Raw genomic sequence first — 20,590 nt, forward strand, 5'->3', positions numbered from 1 at the left:
GAAACTCCTAGAAATATCCTGCACTTTGGTTCATCTGTGTTCGTCATGTTAAAGCTAGGCAATAACGAAAACAAAATGTATTGACATTGAGAGGTGTAGCACCATGCACATGGTAGGAGAGGTGCTTTGGGCCCATGTTCACTTGAATAGGATAGGCTACATAGCAGCCTGTGCACAGGGCACACAGTGACAGTGGTGTGAGTGGTGGGTGAATAGGATAGGTTACATAGCAGTCTGTGCACAGGGCACACAGTGACATTGGTGTGAGTGGTGGGTGAATAGGATAGGCTACATAGCAGCCTGTGCACAGGGCACACAGTGACAGTGGTGTGAGTGGTGGGTGAATAGGATAGGCTACATAGCAGTCTGTGCACAGGGCACACAGTGACATTGGTGTGAGTGGTGGGTGAATAGGATAGGCTACATAGCAGCCTGTGCACAGGGCACACAGTGACATTGGTGTGAGTGATGGGTGAAGGAGCTGCTGTCACCATTCTGTATAGTGCTGCTAGTTTCATGGGACACTCCCATGACAGGGCTCCTATGCAAAGCAATACAGCTTTAACACCTTAAATAATAAAATATTGACAGAAGTGATTTCATTGTTGGCGAAGTCGCGGGCAACAGCTAGTGTGTGTATGTGTTTATGTATGTAAAAGGAGCCACAGCTTCATTGTTAAGTATATATGCTAAAGATGGAATTTGATCAACATGAAGGACACTGCACCTGACAAATATGGGTCATTTTTCGCTATTTAAATCCTCAGAGCCTACTTTCAGTACCTTTTATGTGATCATTTTCAGTGACACAGTAGTACAACGATTTCCTTTATCCCTCCACTCTTCTGTAGATAGCATTAGAAATGTGTACACATGTGTGATGTTTTAATTTGAGATATCCTTACTTTTAGACATCGGCCGGTCTTCCACACACCAACAGTCTCTCGAAAGTCTGGTTCCAGAGTACGTAGAATGTTTTCTATGTCGCACAAGTCCCCTCCTCCTAAGGTGCCTCAACCTGACAGAATGGATGAGGTGTATGATGCCCTTAAAAAGGGGATAGGGTAAGAACAACTCTGTTAAATCTGATTACAGTTGTCATTGGTGCCTTTGAGTAAGTCGTAACTTTTTGTTTGGGACCAGCTTTGTCACTTGACCAAGTTTCCGTCTTGTCTTTGGTTTTTTCTCTCTTTCCCTTTGATTTTTTGATACCCTTTGGGGAAGGGAGGGGGGGGACTCAATTCTCAGCGATGTTTGGCTGAGCATATACTGTAACTAAGAATTATGGAAGCCCAACATCACTAATTTTCTGCACTCCTCTATGGGGTGCAAGGATAAATGAGTAATGTTGGTGCCCGTGAGGTACTGGTGTTACGGCCGCACCGCTGTCCCTTTGCAGACATTGCCAAGAATTAAATTCTCCCCTATATCTTTTATATACAGTATATTTAATATACATTTGTAATGCAGTCATCCCTATCCCTTATACACTTGAAAGTTGATTACATTACAGTACTTATGTTGTTGACGATGTATCTTTATGCCAGATTATTTTTTTGTTATACTAAAACTATATAGTTATTACTATTGTTGATTAAAGTTTGTCCACAAAACAATTTACAGGTCCTAAATTGAGCTTTGCCAGCATTGTTGCTGCCAAAGCCTTTCAATAAGTAAATTATTTATGTACTCATTTTGCACTTAAGAATTTTTGTTTCGATTATAACCACTGGGGACTTGTTGGCCTCATAAGAGCTTTTAGCAGAACATGTGGAGTCTCTGGTTGGTAATTAATCGATAAATAAGTAACCACATTTAAATTATGATCCGGTGTTTGTAAATGTTTACAGTTTGCAAACAATTTCTTTGTTTTCATTTATTTGTAGAGGTGTTGTGTTTTTGTCTGTTATAGGTAATCCGGTTAAGAAGACATATTACATATCCTCTTAATATAATACACATTGGTTTGTGAGCATAGAATAGCGTCACACTAATACTGCTGTATAATATTAGTTTTATTCTGACTGATCAATTAATATGAAGCTCACAAATCACTTTTAGCTGTGCTGCCATAAATCATGATGTTGCAATGTTAACATCATCCCTAATCAGGTAGGAAACCTGAAAAAAAAAGTGGGTCCCTATAGCATGCTCCCTCCGTATGGGGAAAACATTACATACAGAGCATCACATGATCATTAATGACATATGGCTGTAATAACATACAATTTATGGTGACTTACTGGTGAGCCTTATATATTGCATTTCAGCACAGTATAATGCAATCCATGTTTCCCTACTGAGGCTTTGCTAAAATGTATTGCTGGCACCATCCTGTGGTCTTTTTTTCCCCACACTTTGGGCCCCATTTCGCAGCGATACATAACATTCGCTACATATTATGTCATGCTATCGGTATTTAACAAACAGCGCTATTCTATCCCGACAGCAGTTTTCCGGCCTCTGCGAAGCCTTTCAGGCACTGCCTGGTCCCTGCCGGGTTAAACAGTAATACGCAGACTGACTGTCCTGCTTGTCAGATTAGCCCATCGCTGGCAACGATAGGCAGCTGAGTGGAGGACCCTGCCAAAGAGGAGGAAGTCGCTGGACCTCACTGGCGAGGTAAGTAATGCTGAATACCAATGGCATATTCATTTGTATCCCTGCAATACTAAACGAAATATGCCGCTGGTATTTAGGGATCTATGTACTAAGCCTTGGTGAGAGAAAAGTAGACGGAGATAAAGTACCAACCAATCGGCTCCTAACTGGTACTTTATCTCTGTTCACTTTATCTCTCTCCAAGGCTTTGTGCATAGACCCATTAGATTTGTTGTTAAATGGGACCTTATATTTTTCCTTCCATTAAAATATTTTTTTCTGTGTACAATGATTTTTCTTATCCCTCAATAGACTGAAATGATCATGTGAAAGAAGACTAGAACAAAATGAGCTTATATACATTTTATCTTCCTAGGGCATATCTAGAGGTTCACCAAATGGAATTGGATAAGCTAACAACTCAGATCAGGGAATCCAAAAGGAACTCAAGGCTGGTCAGTATTCTGAGACGTGCTGTCAAATACTGGTTTCTATCTGGTAATATGAAGTAGAGCGGCAAAGCTAATCTACACCTTATTTTGGTCTATTTGTTGTGAACTCGACAAGAGTCAAGTCTGGAAGTGTCACAGTGGGTGCTTAATCAAGGGTCTAAAGTTATAAACAGTGCAGTTGTCAATAATTAAGAGGGATGTGCAGTATACCACAAAAGTACAGTATATAAAAGAAATTGGAGCTGGACTGCACAACGGTTTACCACAATAAGTTGTAGTCTCAAATACTCACTAAATTATATAAAGCATATATTATAGCATGGCGTGACTAGAAGGGCTATTTCTAGCGCAAGCGGGCTAGATGTATATGGACACATCTGTAGACGCTTTTTTTTATTTTGCATGCAATTGTCGATGTATAATAATTTTTTTAGCATGTTAGTAATGTGTTTTTAATAATGTGTGTAACGTTGAGTGTCTTTTTTAGTGCGTCTTTTTACCTTCAAATGCGTCTTATTAGCAGATTGATGCAAATAGAACGCACAAGCAGCTTCTGCTGATTAAAATAATATGCAGCATGCCTATATTCTGTGTGCGACTGCGGGTGCATCTGCATGCTAAGTTACAGTGTCACAGCTGCTGTACTGGTGGTAAATTGACCAGTGTCCGTACCTTGATGTGATGGTGACATTACTGTATATTTAATATCCCAAATCGGGCTCCGATGTATGCTGAACAGTGTGTCCAGCATACATGGTTAATGGCTAATGTGTCTTGGTTGATATAATACTGCATCCCGTCTGAAGGAGCTCCGTGAGGGTTACGAGTTTAGCTACTGTGTCTGTCGGTCAGATAAATGCTTTCCTCGCCTCGTGGTACGTGGAGTTCCTGCTAGGGAACTTCGTTCCCGCAAGATGGTAAAGCAGGCTGGTGTGTTCCCGGTATTTGTCTTGGTTGGATAGTTGCAATGTCCGGACTGTAGTGAACTAGCTCCACGGTACTGCAGTACTGCTGGGAGGAGTGGTATATCACTTGACGGTCTGCAGTTATAATGAAGGTAGGAGAAAGCTGAGTTCAATGCGTTGCACTTTCGTAATCTATTCCTGTAGATGAAATGCTTGCATCTTAGTTCACAAAGAGTGTACTAGTTTTTTTTCTTTTTTGGGGTCCATAGGGATCCACAGGGATACCATGGGGAATATTATGGTTGGAAGACCAGACACCAAACAGTTAAAGCTGGGTCCTCCTCCATGTATACCCCGCCCCTAGCCATAGCACTTCAGTTTGGTGTGGCAGGATCAGACGCACCTTTTGTACAGGAGACTGCTTAGGCAGTCTTAAGCTTTAATTTTATGATTTATTTTGCTTTGGTTTTTCTTGAGTGGGCAGTACTAAGCGTCAGTATTAGGACGCACGGGCTGCGACTCCATCTACCTCCGCCGGGCCGCAACATCAGTAATTGAGCTGGTGATTTCGGCAGGTCGTGGCTGCAATCCTGCGACCTGGACTGTATCAGGAGCCCGGAGAGGTCAGGTAAGGAGGTTCCTCACCTTGTGGGGAATTGCGCGTGACAATCCTTGCTTCTGGTGTAGAGACACACCCGAAGCTGCTGCTGTAAGTACCAGGGATTGTCCGCGTCCTTACTACACCAGCCGGGGCCTTATCGTCTGACGCCAGGGAATGGCAGCAGATTGCGTTGGTTAATGCAGCTTAGGGGAGGTAGGCGCTCCCCCGGCAGCTCCTCTTCCGACCCAGACTCTGGGTTGCTCCGCCTGTCCTCCACGTGCATGAGACACTCACGGTCCACGGAGTGCACCTGGTACCTGTTGGTCTCAGGAGGGTCTGGGTCATTTTCCCTGTATACCTCTGCCTTGGTTAAGGTATACGGTTCTCTATATCCTACTAATACTTTGCGTAGCTGTAGTTGATTTTGAGCCCATTCTAATTATCTACTATATTATTTATTATTATTTATTACCAGTTATTTATATAGCACAAACATATTCCGCAGCGCTTTACAGAGAATATTTGTCCATTCACATTAGTCCCTGCCCCAGTGGAGCTTACAATCTGTATTCCCTACCACATCCGCACACACATTTACACTAGGGTAAAGCAGCACTTTCTACTCGGTCTGTAGGGCCATCGTAGACATTCAGTCGTGGTGCCTCTGCTGAACAATTATGCAAGGCTGCCACATGGTCTTCTGTCCACACTTTTCTTAGGCTCTATGCCTTTGATACTTTTGCCTCTCAGGATGCTTCCTTTGGGCAACAAGTCCCCCACCCTAGGGGAACTGCTTTAGGACATCCCCATGGTATCCCTGTGGATCCCGAAGAAGAAATATAGAGTTATGGTATACTTGCCTAGATAACTCCTTTTCTTCGAGGTCCATAGGGTCCACAGGGCGCCCACCCGGACTCACCTGGCTTCATTGGGTGATTTTCTTTCGGTCACAGATTCCCTCATCTTCTGCAAGAGTGTTTCTGGTGTACGATTGTTCTTCCTTCTCTTCTTCCCTTCTCCTGCTGTTAGGCTTGTTAACTAAACTGAAGTCCTATGGCTAGGGGCGGGGTATATATGGAGGAGGACCATGGGCATTCTGGGAGCTAAAGCTTTAACTGTTTGGTGCCTGGTCTTCCAACCATAATATTCCCCATGATATCCCTGTGGACCCTATGGACCTCGAAGAAAAGGAGTTATCTAGGTAAGTCTACCATAACACTCTCTTTATTTTGTTGTGAAGGAATTGGTATAAAGTCGCAGATTAGTGTTTTTGGTGTGTCTTGATACCAAAGTCTGTGGAGTTATAAATGGAACTATTTGGCATGATTTGATAAATAGTATACAGTATGTGGACACATCTGTCACTCAATTCTGTACATGAAGGGAATCATTAGACATGCTCATACATTGACTTACAATCGAAGGTAAGGATGGTCCTGCCCAAATGAACTTACATTCTAAGAGCTATAAGGAACACTTATACTGTGTGTATATATAGTGACATAATAAATGTAGTTACTGGCAGGGAAAGTACATATGTCCTTTTATAAGGCAGGAGCATTATAAATAGGAATAATAAAGCAGTCATTGGTGACTGGCAGTTGGACAGCTTATACAGTTGGGATGAGAAGAACAAGTGCTAGGTATTGACATGAAAAGTTTACACACGGCAGGAAGCCATGAGTGCTACTTTTATGTAATTCTGTACAATTTGTTATACAAATAAAATTCCGGATAAGACTATTGGATTCATCCTATGGGAATACATTAGAAAACTGGTTAGTGTGCCTTGCCAAACATGTAAAAACTAATGCTGAGAAGGTGGTAGTTTTTCTTTCTTTCTTTACTTTTATACACTTGGAGATCAATGTGAAATATGTATATACCGGTATGTAGTTATAAGACCGGCTGCCGCTGGTCTCAATCCCGACGCTGAAAGTCCAGCACGGAACTTAAGATAGGCTGCAAAATACTGATGCCTATCTTAATCCCGATGCCGGAACACAGAAGGACATCACCCTGAACGAGGTAAATCCTGGGCGTCCTTAGTGTTAGCCACGGGGGGGGGGGGGGGGGGGGTTAGGTTTGGATAGCATAGTGGGGTTAGCGTTAGGTTGAGGGGGAGGGGGAGGGTTGGGTTAGGCACCAGGGGGGGGTTGGGGTTACTCACTAAGGGAGGAGGGTTAGGTTTAGGCACGAAGGGGGCGCTAATGGGGAGGGTTAGGATGCGGGGTGAGGAGGGTTAGGGATAGGCTACCAGAAGGCAGAGGGGAGGGTAAGTATACTAACCATCAGGATGCCGCTGTCTGTATTATGACAGGAGGCATCCCGGCAGCCGGCTTTACATACCGATTCCATATATACCAGTAAGACTGAAATCTGCATAAAACTAATAATTAACTGATTAGTGAAAACGTTGAATGTGTAATGCAGGAGTTTCTTTAACTGTCTGTGATTTGTCAAATGCTTTTCACAGGCTATGTTAAAAAGATTGAAACTGATGCACTTTTTTTATCTTTTCTTTTTAGGGCTTCCTGTATGACCTAGACAAGGTAAGGACAGCCTTCATTCTCCAGAATGGGTTTATATGAATGTAACACAGGGTATCATTATTGGTATTGCCGTTATTTGTGAAGCGGCACCGTGCCCTGCATCGCCGATCAGTGGGGAAAACAGGGCAAGTATAAAACAGTCAGTTTCTCCGACATCTATGGACCCAATGGAAGGTGACTTGGTTGTTCAAATACTGATCTAGGATCTATTTAAAAAGCACTAAAACGACAAGTATCACCCTTATGATCCTCAGTTAGGGAGCACCTATATAGTTATAAAGAAGTATCCTAAGTTGATATAAAATTATACTACGCTGCTCCCCAAAAAAGCAAGTCTGGGTTACTATATATTGATCCATGCAGGGCGGCGGCACTCACAGGGCTTAATAATAATAAACAAAAAACTGCAGACACGCAGATGCTTTTCGTCAGGGAAATAACAAAAATTCTTAATATGAATTGAAACGTTGGAAAGCATCTGCGTGTCTGCAGTTTTTTGTTTATTATTATTAAGTCCTGTGAGTGCCGCCGCCCTGCCTGGATCAATATACAGTGTATTGTTTTACACACGGAGGGCACCCGGGCACTTTTATGGATGGATTTGGGAGTGCTAGCTGTCTCGTGGAGATATATATATATTTAGAGTTATAACAACAGACACATAAATAAATTGTCTGTAATTTATTACACTAAACATTCAAATAAAATTTTGACAATACTCATAAAAGTAGTAATAACCAATATAATTAATCCTAGTGGACCAACCTCAGTGTCAATAAGTATGCTCACCTCCTTAAAGTCAATTAACAATAGGGAATAGGATTGCACTATATTCCAGGATAATTAATCTAACACGTGTGGAGAAATAGTTCCAAGAAAACATATGGAGCCGGAAAAATTCCCAGGGTCCTTCCTAGCAAATGGTAGGTCCACCGATCCGGTTCCTCAGTTTAAAGTGTCACTGCAGTGATGGTTAATATTGAGATGCAGGTTTTTGTTCCACCCAATCATTCTCTGTAATAGCCGTTGTTTGTCTTAAGGTAGAGGTCAGCTGGCAACTCTAAAGCTGGCCACACACTAGACCAACTTACATCCAACCAGCCAACTTGTTGATTGGCTGGAATGAAAATCTGGTAACATATGGGAGTAAATGATGATCAGCAATTTGTTCCTAAATGCCAGAAAACAGATGAAAATGGTCGTTCAGACAAGTTTGTTAAATGTTTAATCTAAACAATTTGTTCAAACAACAGTTTTTGTTCATTTTCCGGCGTTTGGGAGCAAATTGCTGACTGTCATTTGCTTTCATTCCTTACCAGATTTTCATTCCAACCAATCAACAAGTTGGCTGGTTGGATGTAAGTTGGTCTAGTGTGTGGCCAGCTTAACAATTCACACGTATACTGTATATAGCCAGAGAGGGAGACTTAGGGCCTCATTCAGAGGCGGTCGGAGGATGCAAGCAGTCGCTCAGAAACTGGGCGGCCGCTTGCATCCTGACCGCCCGCCTCTGTTGCGGTCGTTAGGCTGTGGGTTAACACCCACAGCTCTAACGACCGCTCCGGTGATGGTCGCGATGGTCAGAGACCATCGCGACCATCGGGGCTTACGACGAGACCCTAGGGTAGGGTCTATCTTGTCGTAAGCCCCGGAGAGCTTCTGGCTCTGTCTGAGCTGGAAGCTCTCCACTGACATCACTGGGAACGCCTCCGTTTGGGCTGCCACCCCCCTGGCCCGCCTTCCAAACGGGGCAAGCTGTCAATCAACATCGACAGCTCGCCCCCTTTGGATAGAGACCCGCTGTCGGTCGTAGCGGGTCTCACGCATGCGCGTGCCGGCGCCGTCATGCGCATGCTCTGTGGAGGCCATCGACCCGGTCCGAGCGCATCGGCGCTAACGACCGGGTCTGAATGACCCCCTTAATCCATGCTACAATGTATCTTGCGATTGGCAGGTGTCTCACAGTTAGCAAGCAGTAACTCCATATACCCGATGTAATGGGGTTCAGTATTCTGCCTTTATGCAACTTGGAATATACAGCACAGCGGTAATTGTGCAAGTCCATAAATCCCAAAAAAAGGTCCACAGGGAAAGACACACTGACGCATTTCTCCGTCTCTATCAAGTGACTGTTTCCTCAGAGAGTGATTATTTTTATGAGTATTGTAAAATTTTTATTTTAATGTTTAGTGTAATAAATTACATTTTATTTATTCATGTGTCTGTTGGTTATAACTCTAATCACGCACCCAGTGTTTTACACCAATTTTCTATTTAAAAAGCATTGTTAGTACATCAACTAAGCTACTGTAGACTGTCAAATGTTCTGTGGAAGACCTCTTCATCATATATTGCAGCGTTGACCTCTGTTACCTAAATCATCCATTCTGATATCTAACAAGCTGAAATTCGCTGATTGTAAACAAATTAATTTTTCAAGTACAGGTTGTCAATTATTTCCTTTCCTTCCCCTAGTGTGGTCATCTGAGTGAGAATGACAGTCATTTCCACAGGTTCTTGGAATTTCTTTCCAAACACTTGGAAGTCATGTTTCAGAAGTGTATGAGAATGAATCGCCAGTTCTCAATTTTTAACATTAGAGGACTTTGAAAACGCTGGGCTTTTGGCCTAGGATAGTCTCTCCAGGAATGCGAGTGAGATGGGGACATTTGAAGGGTATTTACCCTCTGCACTATAGTTCATGATTTAGAAGAGCCTCATTTTGGGTTTAGGGAAATGTTTTTAATTTTTGTATAGTGTCTTTTTTTTGTATGTGTGCGTTTCTTTCTTTTCCCCTGCAGTATGAGTGTGAGTGGAGATTTCAAAGTGAAAGGACATATTCACTGGTTAAGTTAATAAGGCACTATGCTGTGTATACCATCGCGTGCCTTTGTAAAGCAATGAATTAGTAAAGCTGCCCCAGTTACGTTTACAACAACATTCTCCAATACTGAGTGCACAAATTGGTTTTCTGGTTTGAGGTGTACGTGGTGTTAGAATTTTTCTGTTTGCATACTCTATATGGAAACATGAGATGTTCTAAAGATGTTTTTAAGGAATGGCTCATCACAAATAGAGCAAATCATTCAGCTAGATATGGGGAATTTTCAATTGACTACTACCTGGCACTAGGCAGCCGTTTATGAAATATGTCTTGCAATGTGTTAGCGTGAGGTGAAAGAGCTCCCTAAAGTTGTAGCCTTGGTCTGAAGGGTTGGTGCATGGCCTATTCGCAACTGTACTCTGCTGATGAAGCTTTCACTAACTGGATGGCTAGATAAAAGACAAAGTTCATATATTGGGACGGTGAAATCCCTGATGGCGACCAGTATTTGTTCTTGCACGCAATCTCCTGAGTCATAAATACATCTGTGATGGTTTCTTGGCCACGCCCCCACAGCATGTGTTCTGATGGTGTTTAATGATGTACACTGTACTCATCTGAAATGTTTATTTTCTGTGATGATCAATGTTAATAAATTGCTGTCTATGGCCCTCATTCAGAACCGCTCGTAAGCGGCAGTACGCTCGTTCCGAGCGATATTTGCACATCTGCGCATACGTACGGTTTTTAGTACGCATGCGCGAACCAGTCAGTGCGGCCGAAAATCGTTTGTTCGCTATATAGCGAGTGCCTGCTAATTTGAGTGACAGAATGAGGCGTATGTGGGTGGTAACAGGGGAAGGTGCTTGAAAAGGGGGAGTGGAGATCAGAACGCAGGCGTGCTTAAAGGTCAAAGCGGGCGTTTTATGGGTGTGCATAATTAATACAGCAGCGTCATTCACCACGTCACTGGGTTATTTTATAGTCAACTGCTCGCAATATTGTGGTTGAAAAAAACCAACCACAAGAATAGCGAGCAGTTCATACGCTGTTCGATGTACTCGATTAATCTAAATAGCGGACATGACGTATGATGCGAGCGGCCAGGGGGCGTTTTTATCAAATAAACGAGCGTATGTTTTGCTCGCTCGTTCAGACATGGAGGCGGCAACAGACCGCAAAGAGCGAACGGTTCATTTGAATAGCCACCCCCTTTTTATGAACGAGCGAGCGCTAATTGCGAGCGGCTCTGAATGAGGGCCTATGTTGGTCTGTCTGATGGTGCATACACACTGTCAGATGAACGATTTGACCAACGATTTGAACAATTGAACGATTTCTGACTGTGTTAAAATGAATGGAATCGTCCAAATTTGACTGCAAACACATCAGATGTAAGATATCGTTATCTGACAAGCGGGAATGCGCATCGTTCATCGGACAAACATGTCAGATATATCAGATTTTCCTTCAGATATGAACGATTGAACGATTTTTAAAATTGTTATCGTACAGATCTGAAGGAAAATCTGACTGTGTGTATGCACCATAAGTCTGTCTAAAGGTGCCCACACACTGGACGACTTGCAAAAGATGCAATGTCATCTACTATTTCCCTTGCACACCCCGGGCAATTCACCGGCACTCCTGGACAGATGATATCTTGCTAAACTGTGCAATGTGACTAACGACCTATCGTTCGTCCTTAGTGATTTCCAGTGCATCATTAAGGAGATTCCCAGATCTTACCTGCAATAATAGGTAAGATCTGAAGATACGACAAACGACCCGCGGGACTGCGCATCGCATTGTCATCATTCCTGGAAACTGCACGTTTTTAAACATTGTATCGTTTCGATGCATCCTTTTCGTGCAAATCGTGCCTAAAATCATCCAGTGTGTGGGCACCTTTAGTCACTTTTAGTATTTGATAGCATGTGTGACAGAGGATTTGAACCACATATATTTGTATTGTCTTGGCTATAATTAATAGTTAAAAGAAAAACATTTTAGTGTTCGAAGAGTGCACTCATTTGTATGTGACATTTGGTACTACAACCCTTGCTCAACTATTTGTCTCAGGATGCTCATCCAGACAGAACACATGGTTACTTGATTGCTTCACCTCCTCATCCTGTGATATCCTAATGACCTTTTCTTTTCTTTCTTTTAATACAGCAAGTGAAGTCCATCGAACGGTTTATCCGTAGGCTGGAATTTCACACAAGCAAGGTCAGTCAGTGGAGTAGTGAGTGAAATGTTGTGCAATGTTTTGTGCAGATGCAGTAGACACAGAAAGCCTAATGGTCCATATCCATTTGCCGATAGAGGAACGATAATACGACTACAACATTGTAATCGTACAGTCGTTCCTCATCCTGTAAGTGTCTACACTGAACGATATGTCATTCAGTGCAGGCACCCTCCCTCATCCCCGAACATGCACAATCTGTCGTTATCGGCAGGTTGACCTGCATGTTCAGGTGATGATTGATGTCGAAAACTAACAGCGGGAGCGCGCATCGCTGGTTGTTTTCGACATTTTAATCCACGATTTGTGAACGATTAATGAGCGATTGAACAATAACAATGTCGTAATCGCTCATTTTAATCACCTAGTGGATACGCACCTTAAGATATGTTCATCCCAGCTGTAGTTAGATACTACTTTGTAGTTCACTTTTCATTATTCAAGTCCTATAGACAAACTATGAGCTAACATACCTATTCTAGTTAACTGCTCCTTGGGTCTCTTACATATCATTGCTTTCCCTTTAGTGAATAGAATCTAATAAATGACCGATTAGTGAGCAAGTAATTCATTTTGGCACACATGAAAGTAGCATTTTGTGTCATATGGTGACATATACTGAAGTATACAATACAATGCATATTTCCCAAAGCTCCAATTACACTTACCCAAATGTTTCTTGTTATTTGCAATTGAATCAGTTTGTCATGCGGAATGGTGTTTGTGTCATTACCTGCAGGAGTGTTACAGGTAATGCTGTTGCTCCATGTCAGCAGCTGGCGCTCAGTATGTGAGTGCTGCCAGGAAAATAACAACACTGCGAGAGACATTGTGCTCTATTTATTAACATTATTTTTACTAAAATAAAGTGAAAAGGGGATTTTCACACCTGTTTCACATTATTTTAGTATCACATAAATTTACTCAAGGCCAATTGGAATAGAATTTGTAAACTTAGGCCCTATTCGATGAGCCCTCTCAATGCAGTGGTTATAGTCGTCCTCTGGGATGTCTAATGCTTGTACAATGCTCTACTCAATGTGCTCAAAAAGGTCTATATCCGTTACTGTTTCTGAGACCCCAATAAAACGGAGGTTATTGCGATGAATTCTATTCTCGAGGTCATCCCGGCTATAATTGATGAGATTGTGCTTCCACAGTATTACATAATTGCAGTATAATATCCTCAGCTTCACAATGCTTTGCTCCATCTCTTCTATTTGACTGCTCTTCAAGCCTTACTATAGCTGCGTCAACCGACTTTTTGATAGTAGTAATTCAGTAACCTACTGTTACATCTTTAAGTGAAATTTAACAAAATCACTTTTTTACAGTTCTCACCAGCCAGTAAAAGTCTCTACTCCACTGATAAAGTCCCAGTTCTACTAGCCCAAGTCCTGTAACCAATGTTAACCCTGGTTGTATCCACAGCAAAATCCCTATATCCAAGCCTATGTAATGGGGGGCATCCACTAGACGATTTTATCCCTGTCCAACCTCTTAACGATTTTCCCTTGAAGTTTCCCCTGAAATTTGATCTTCCACTCTGAACAATGTGCAAAAGATTTGCAAAAGATCTAACGATAAACTATGTTGTTTGAATCTGTGATTGAGAGCTTTCAGCTATAGTGGGCAGATAGTGGTTCATCGTTTGATCGTTCAGCGATGTGTAAACGATTTGTAAGCAATCAAGTGAAATTGACCTGCATGTTCAGTCGATGGAGGAGACGATCAAACGACCAGCAGGAGCGCGCATCGTACATCATTATCATTCAATCGTTCAACTTTATTGTCTAGTGGATGCCCCCCATTAGCGCACACATCCCTTGACAATACAAGGGCAAAAAAAAAAAAGCCTCACACCCTTCAACAGACCCGTGTGAGCTCAAAAATTCACCATATGCAGAGGAAATATTCAGAGTAGATCTCACCACAAGTTAGCTTTGCCAGAAAGATCTGGGGTCCTGAAGTGAGTGAGAGCCGGGAGCCATAGGTCCAAGGCTGGGAGGCAGTAAAACGAGCTGGTCAGACTGCTTACCACTGCAGGACAATGAAGGGCAGGAAACACAATCTGCAGCCACCAAACAGCAGAAGGTCGACAGGAACACCAGTACTCCCCAGGACTAAGCGAGGGGGGCCACAGCCAGGGTCTGCCAAGAAGCCATGGACAACCCCCTCTCCAGCAGGAGGCTCTCCAAGAACAGCGGGTCCCACAGACCATACGCTAGCAGCACGAACCCCACAAGACTCCAGCACAACAAGCCGGGGCCAGGGACACCAGCGCCTCAGCAAGGTGAGTCCAGCAGTCAAACAAGGGGGGGCGTCTTCCGTGCCAGAGGGACACAAAACAGCCGCCGGGAGATCCAGCGCTTCAGAGTGCTGCACGATCACTCACTCACGCTGCTCCCAATTGAGGCCACAAAGCCGGAGCAGGTGTGGGGAATCAGTCCCTGGGCAACTCTCAGGGCAGAAGCAGCGGCAGACACAACTCTCAGAAATAGCTCCCGCTAGGTATCCCCCTCCATGGGTCAGACTCTGGAAATCAGGGCTCCAAACGCTCGGGGGCAGGGGGGAGGAGGGGACCAAACCACGCCCAGTCTTGGTCAGTTTCCTTGAATTTAAGGTAAAGGAGCAGATTTTGGCGGGTTATCAACGAGATGGTCAGTTAAAAATAGATGATCAGATAATCTTGATATTTCAGGATTACTCATCAGCTGTAACACAAAAGCACAAAGAATTTATCCCCATCTGCCACTTTTTTGACGTCCCCTTGTTGGAAAAAAAAAATTTGCTCTTTTTTACCAGGCCAAACCGAGGCTAATAGAGAACGGTCAGATACATATTTTTACTGACCCCAGTGAAGCCGAGCAATTCTTTAGCCCAAACCCCATACATCGGGGATCTCCTTTGGCCCCCAATTGAATGTTTAGGATCTTTAAGTCTTTATATATGACATATTTGGGATTCTTAATTGCATAACTCCAAATAGTGCATCATATATACAGTCAGGTGCATAAATATTGGGACATTGACAGAATTTTCATACCGTGTTTCCCCGATAATAAGACCTACCCCGGAAATAAGCCCTACCCTTAATTTTGTAACCCGTTCCAAATTAAGCCCTACCCCGAAAATAAGACCTACTTGAATCTCATTTTGAGCTGGGAACGCTGCAGAGACCAGCGTTCCCAGTCATGCAGTGCACGGGTGACGTCATGATGTCACCCGCGCGCTGAGGATCCCGTGCAGCCGCGCCAGCTGGATCATGTTAGATCCAGTCAGCGCACAAGTGAGAGCGACATCCCGGACAGCGGTGAGTCAGGTAAGTGCACTGCAATAAGGGACACTGCTACAGGGGGGCCTGCAAGGGGGGGCCTGCATAAGGGTCACTTCTGCAAGGGGGGGCCTGCATAAGGGGGTTTGCAAGGGAGTGGCCTGCATAAGGGGCACTTCTACAAGGGGGCCAGCAAGGGGGGTGCCTGCAAGGGGGGGGCCTGCATAAGGGGCACTTCTACAAGGGGGCCTGCAAGGGGGTGGCCTGCATAAGGGGCACTTCTACAAGGGGGCCTGCATAAGGGGCACTTCTACAAGGGGGCCTGCAAGGGGGTGCCCTGCATAAGGGGCACTTCTATAAGGGGCACTGCTGTCAATGATAATTAATATAAGACCTACCCCACAAATAAGCCCTATGGTGTTTTTTTGAACAAAACAAAATAAGACAGTGTCTTATTATCGGGGAAACACGGTATTTTGGCCTCTATTCACCACCACAATGGCTTTGAAATGAAACAAACGATGTGCTTTAACGGCAGACTTTCAGATTTAATTTGAGGGTAATTACATCCAAATCAGGTGAACGGTGTAGGAATTACAACGGTTTCTGTATGTGCCTCCCACTTTTTAACGGGCCAAAAGTAATGGGAGAAACTAAACAATCCTAAATCAAACTTTCACTTTTTAATACTTTGTTGCAAATCCTTTGCAGGCAATTACAGCCTGAAGTCTGGAACGCATAGACATCACCAGACGCTGGGTTTCGTCCCTGGTGATGCTCTGCCAGGCCTCTACTGCAAATGTCTTCAGTTCCTAGCTGTTCATGGGGCATTTTCCCTTCAGTTTTGTCTTCATTAAGTGAAATGCATGCTCAATCGGATTCAGGTCAGGGGTTTGACTTGGCCATTGCATAGCATTCCACTTTTTAGCCTTAAAAACTCTTTGGTTGCTTTTGCAGTATGATTCGGATCATTGTCCATCTGCACTGTGAAGCGCCGTCCAATGAGTTCTGAAGCATTTGACTGAATATGAGCATATAACATTGCCCAAAACACTTCAGAATTCATTCTGCTGCTTTTGTCAGCAGTCACATCATCAATAAATACAAGGGAACCAGTTCCATTGGCAGCCATACATGCCCACGCCATGACACTACCACCACCATGCTTCACTGATGTGGTGGTATGTTTTGGATCATGAGCAGCTCCTTTCCTTCTCCATACTCTTCTCTTCCCATCACTCTGGTACAAGTTGATCTTTGTCTCATCTGTCCATAGGATGTTGTTCCAGAACTGTAATGGTTTTTTCTAGATGTTGTTTAGCAAACTCTAATCTGGTCTTCCTGTTTTTGTGGCTCACCAATGGTTTGCATCTTGTGGTGAACCCTCTATATTCACTCTTGTGAAGTCTTCTCTTGATTGTTGACTTTGACACATATACACCTACCTCCTGGAGAGTGTTCTTGATTTGGCCAACTGTTGTGAAGGGGTTTTTCTTCACCAGGGAAATAATTCTTTTGTCATCCACCACAGTTGTTTTCCGTGGTCTTCCGGGTCTTTTGGTGTTGCTGAGCTCTCCGGTACGTTCTTTCTTTTTAAGAATGTTCCAAACAGTTGATTTGGCCACACCTAATGTTTTTGCTATCTCTCTGATGCAGTGGCGGGCTGGGCCGGGGGGCAGGGTGCCATCTGCCCACAGGGCCGGTCCACGCTGGGCCGGTCCCAGGGCCGGCACAAACACACTCAGCAAAGCCAAAGCATGCATTGCAGGGAGGCGCCATGCTAGAGAGGCGCTCTCCTTGCTTGCTGCAACTTAGTTTAGTGTTTATGTTGCCGACTGCCTCTCTTCCCCCTGGCCGGGTCCCTCCCCTCTCTGTTCAGATACGCGGTTTCACTGTCACCGCCAATCCCCTGCTGCTGCTGCCACCAGTCCCACCCATGATGTCGCCGCTAATTCACCTGCTGCCGCCGCCAGTCTTGCGTTGTCACCGCCAATTCACCTGCTGCAGCTGCCAGTCCCGCGATGTCACCGCCAGTCCCCTGCTGTGCAGGACACGACAGTCCCGCGTTGTCACCGCCGATTCACCTGCTGCTGCCGCCAGTCCCGCGATGTCACCTCTAGTCCCCTGCTGTGCAGGACACGACAGGTAAGTAACAAAGTTGACTACTGGCGAGGAAATTAGAGGGGCTGTGTTGAGGAGCGCTGTGAAGTAAGGGGCTCTGCTGAGGGGGGCCTGTGATGAGGGGGGCTATGCTGATGGGGGCTGTGGTGTGAAGCCTGCCTGTTTGCTTCTCATCACCCACTCCCTTTCCCTGTTTCCCTCTCTGTCACCCTCTAATCCCTCCCCAGTGTCACCCACTGCCTCTTCCCAGTGTCACCCACCGCCTCTTCCCAGTGTCACCCACCGCCTCTTCCCAGTGTCACCCACCGCCTCTTCCCAGTGTCACCCACCGCCTCTTCCCAGTGTCACCCACTGTCTCTCCCCAGTATCACCCACTGCCTGTCACCTATTGACTGTCACCCACTGCCTCTCCCCAGCGTCATCCACTGTCTGTCGCATTTGTAGGAGGGCGCAAATTTATAGTTTGCAGGGGGGCGCCGAGCATCGGCCCTGACAGGTCCCCATGTTGTCTCTATTGCTGAGAAATATCCACCATTTTATAGTTTGCAGGGTGACACATGCAGCTGGCAAGCAATGAGGGAGGTTTCTCACATCCTGTATTGGACAGAAAATTGGGTTCCAGCTATTTCTACAATTTACATTCCAGGGTTGGACAACTGGGAGGTGGACTTCTTAAGTCGCCACAATGTGCATCCAAGGGAATGGGAATTACACCAGGAGGCGTTTGCGGAAATAGGTTCCAGATGGGGGATCTCCAGACCTAGATCTAATGGACGTTTCTTGTTGAGACGAGAAGCCAAGGTACGGATCTCAGTCCAAGGATCTTCAGGCATCTCTGCTGGATGCCCTGACACCACCTTGGGCGTTCCAGCTGGGATACATCCTTCCTCCTCTGGTAATGTTACCAAAGGTAATTCAGTGGATTCGATCAGTGGCACGGCTGGTTATTCTGGTGTCTTCAGACTGGCCGTGCCATCATTGTTACACAGTTCTTTGGGAGATGCTGACAGATGTTCTGTATCGTCTACGTCCAGATCTGTTACTTCAGGGTCCATGTCGTCACCCCGATTTGCCTTGCTTGGCTTTGACAGCGTGGTTGTTGAGGGCCAAGTATCTTGAGGGCCAGAGGGTTTGCAGAATCTGTTGTGAAAACCACAGGCTCGCAAACCAGTCATATCCCAGATTTATCATTGGATATGGAAGATATATATTTCTTGGTGTGAACAACACAAGTTCAAACCAGAAAGGTTCAGAGTGTCTCGTCTTTTTTACTTTTCTGCAAGAGGGGTTGGTTAAGTGTCTTATATTGTCCTCTCTTAAGGGACAAATTTCGACCATATCAATACTGTTTCAGAGGAAATTGGCCTCCATCCCTGAAGTTTAAACCTTCTTGCAGGGGTTTCTTCGCATAATGCCTCCTTATGTCCCAGTGGTTCCTCCATGGGACTTGAATTTAGTTTTGGAGGCACTTCAAAAGGCACCATTTGAGCCTTTGGAATCTGTAGAATTGCGATATCTCACTTTGAAGGTGGTTTATCTTTTGGCTATTGCCTCAGCCAAAAGAAAATGTGATACCCTTTTTACACTGACTTAAAAATCCCGGGTTGATGCACGTGAACGTACATCAACCCGGGATTTTGTCATTGTAAACAAATCAACTCTGGTCCAGTGACCTGGGGATCCGACCCGGCTAGCTTGCAGGGTTGAGCACGGATGGTTCCCATGTCAACCTGCAGTGTAAACGGCACGACCCGGGTCATGCCGCATGCTAGCTGGCTGGCCGGCTTCAGCGGTGCTTGGAGATGACATCATCTTCAAGTAACCACTGCAACGCTGGAAGACCTGGGTCACTGCAGTCCTCGGTCCGGTGTGAACGGTGCCAACCCAGGCATGACCCAGGTTGGCACCGCAGTGGGAAAGGGGTCTGATCCGGTTTGGAAACATGTTTCAAACCACGGATCAGACCCGGAACTTTTGGTGTAAAAGGGGTATGAGTTAGCGGCTCTTTCTTGTAAATCTCCGCTTCTCATTTTTCATGAGGATAGGGTAGTGTTACACACTAAACCTTCCTTTCTTCGAGGTATTGGCTTTCCACATTAACCAGGATATTGTATTGGGGGCACTAATAGAGGGGCATTACTACTGGGGGCATTTCTATAGAGGGCTCTACTAAAGGGGGAATGACTATTGGGGGCACAACTACATGGGTATTACTACTGGGCGATTTATACAGGAGGCATTACTATTGTGCACACGCCCAATTACTACTGGGGGGCATTACTATTTGGGGCACAACTACAGGGGTATTACTACTGGGGGCACAACTACAGGGGGCATTACTAATGGGAGTATTGCATAGGGGGCACTACATGAGGGGCACTACTACTGGGTGCACTGCATACGGAGCACTACCACTGTGGGCACTGACACTACTGGGGGCTCTGCATAAGGTCCCCATTGCGCATACCCCCAGTTTATCACATTTAATAGGGGCCCCCACATGTTTGTTGCCCAGGGGCCTCCACAGACCTTAATCCGGACCTGGGTAGTAGACACAGAAAGCTGTTATATTTGCCTTTTGCTATGGCACAGGCAAATGAGAGTGTGACCCATGCAGCCATAAGGATGAGTCGGTACACAAAGAGCAGCCGCTTTACATGCCACTTTACATGCCGCTTTACATGCTTCAGGTCGAAAAAGAATGTCTTGGGCACTAAAGATCCTCTAAATGAAGTAGCTGTCAAATGGAGATTTGCATGGACTTCTGACTTGAAGGCAGAATTGAAACAGAAAACTTTAGGTGCACTCCAGTTAGGAGATAGAAGTATCTAATGACATATCCTTGATTTGTCGCATTTTATAAATTTTTAATATATGAAATAATTCTATATTAAAATAATTTTATTTCAGTGATAACTGAAAACCATTATTGTTAGATTTCAGTGTCATACACTGCATGGTACTGATAAAATTACACCTGTTCTAGTGTTTGTTAGTCAGGTTAGAGTT

At 44.6% G+C, this 20,590-nt stretch overlaps 1 protein-coding gene across 6 annotated transcripts in view; it reads left to right on the forward strand.

Annotated features, from left to right (window-relative positions):
* The window catches only part of RIPOR1 (RHO family interacting cell polarization regulator 1), a 238,548-nt gene that overhangs the window by 105,679 nt on the left and 112,279 nt on the right, over positions 1-20,590 (forward strand). For all 6 annotated transcript variants that reach the window (XM_088456781.1, XM_088456786.1, XM_088456785.1 and 3 more), the window contains 4 exons: positions 912-1,064; positions 2,978-3,056; positions 7,088-7,111; positions 12,114-12,167. In XM_088456781.1, the coding sequence (XP_088312907.1) occupies positions 912-1,064; positions 2,978-3,056; positions 7,088-7,111; positions 12,114-12,167 (310 nt within the window). The remainder of the gene's footprint in view (positions 1-911; positions 1,065-2,977; positions 3,057-7,087; positions 7,112-12,113; positions 12,168-20,590) is intronic.

Source organism: Taudactylus pleione, unplaced genomic scaffold (assembly GCF_031769625.1).
Source record: "Taudactylus pleione unplaced genomic scaffold, aTauple2 ptg000717l, whole genome shotgun sequence".
Lineage (NCBI taxonomy): Eukaryota > Metazoa > Chordata > Amphibia > Anura > Myobatrachidae > Taudactylus > Taudactylus pleione.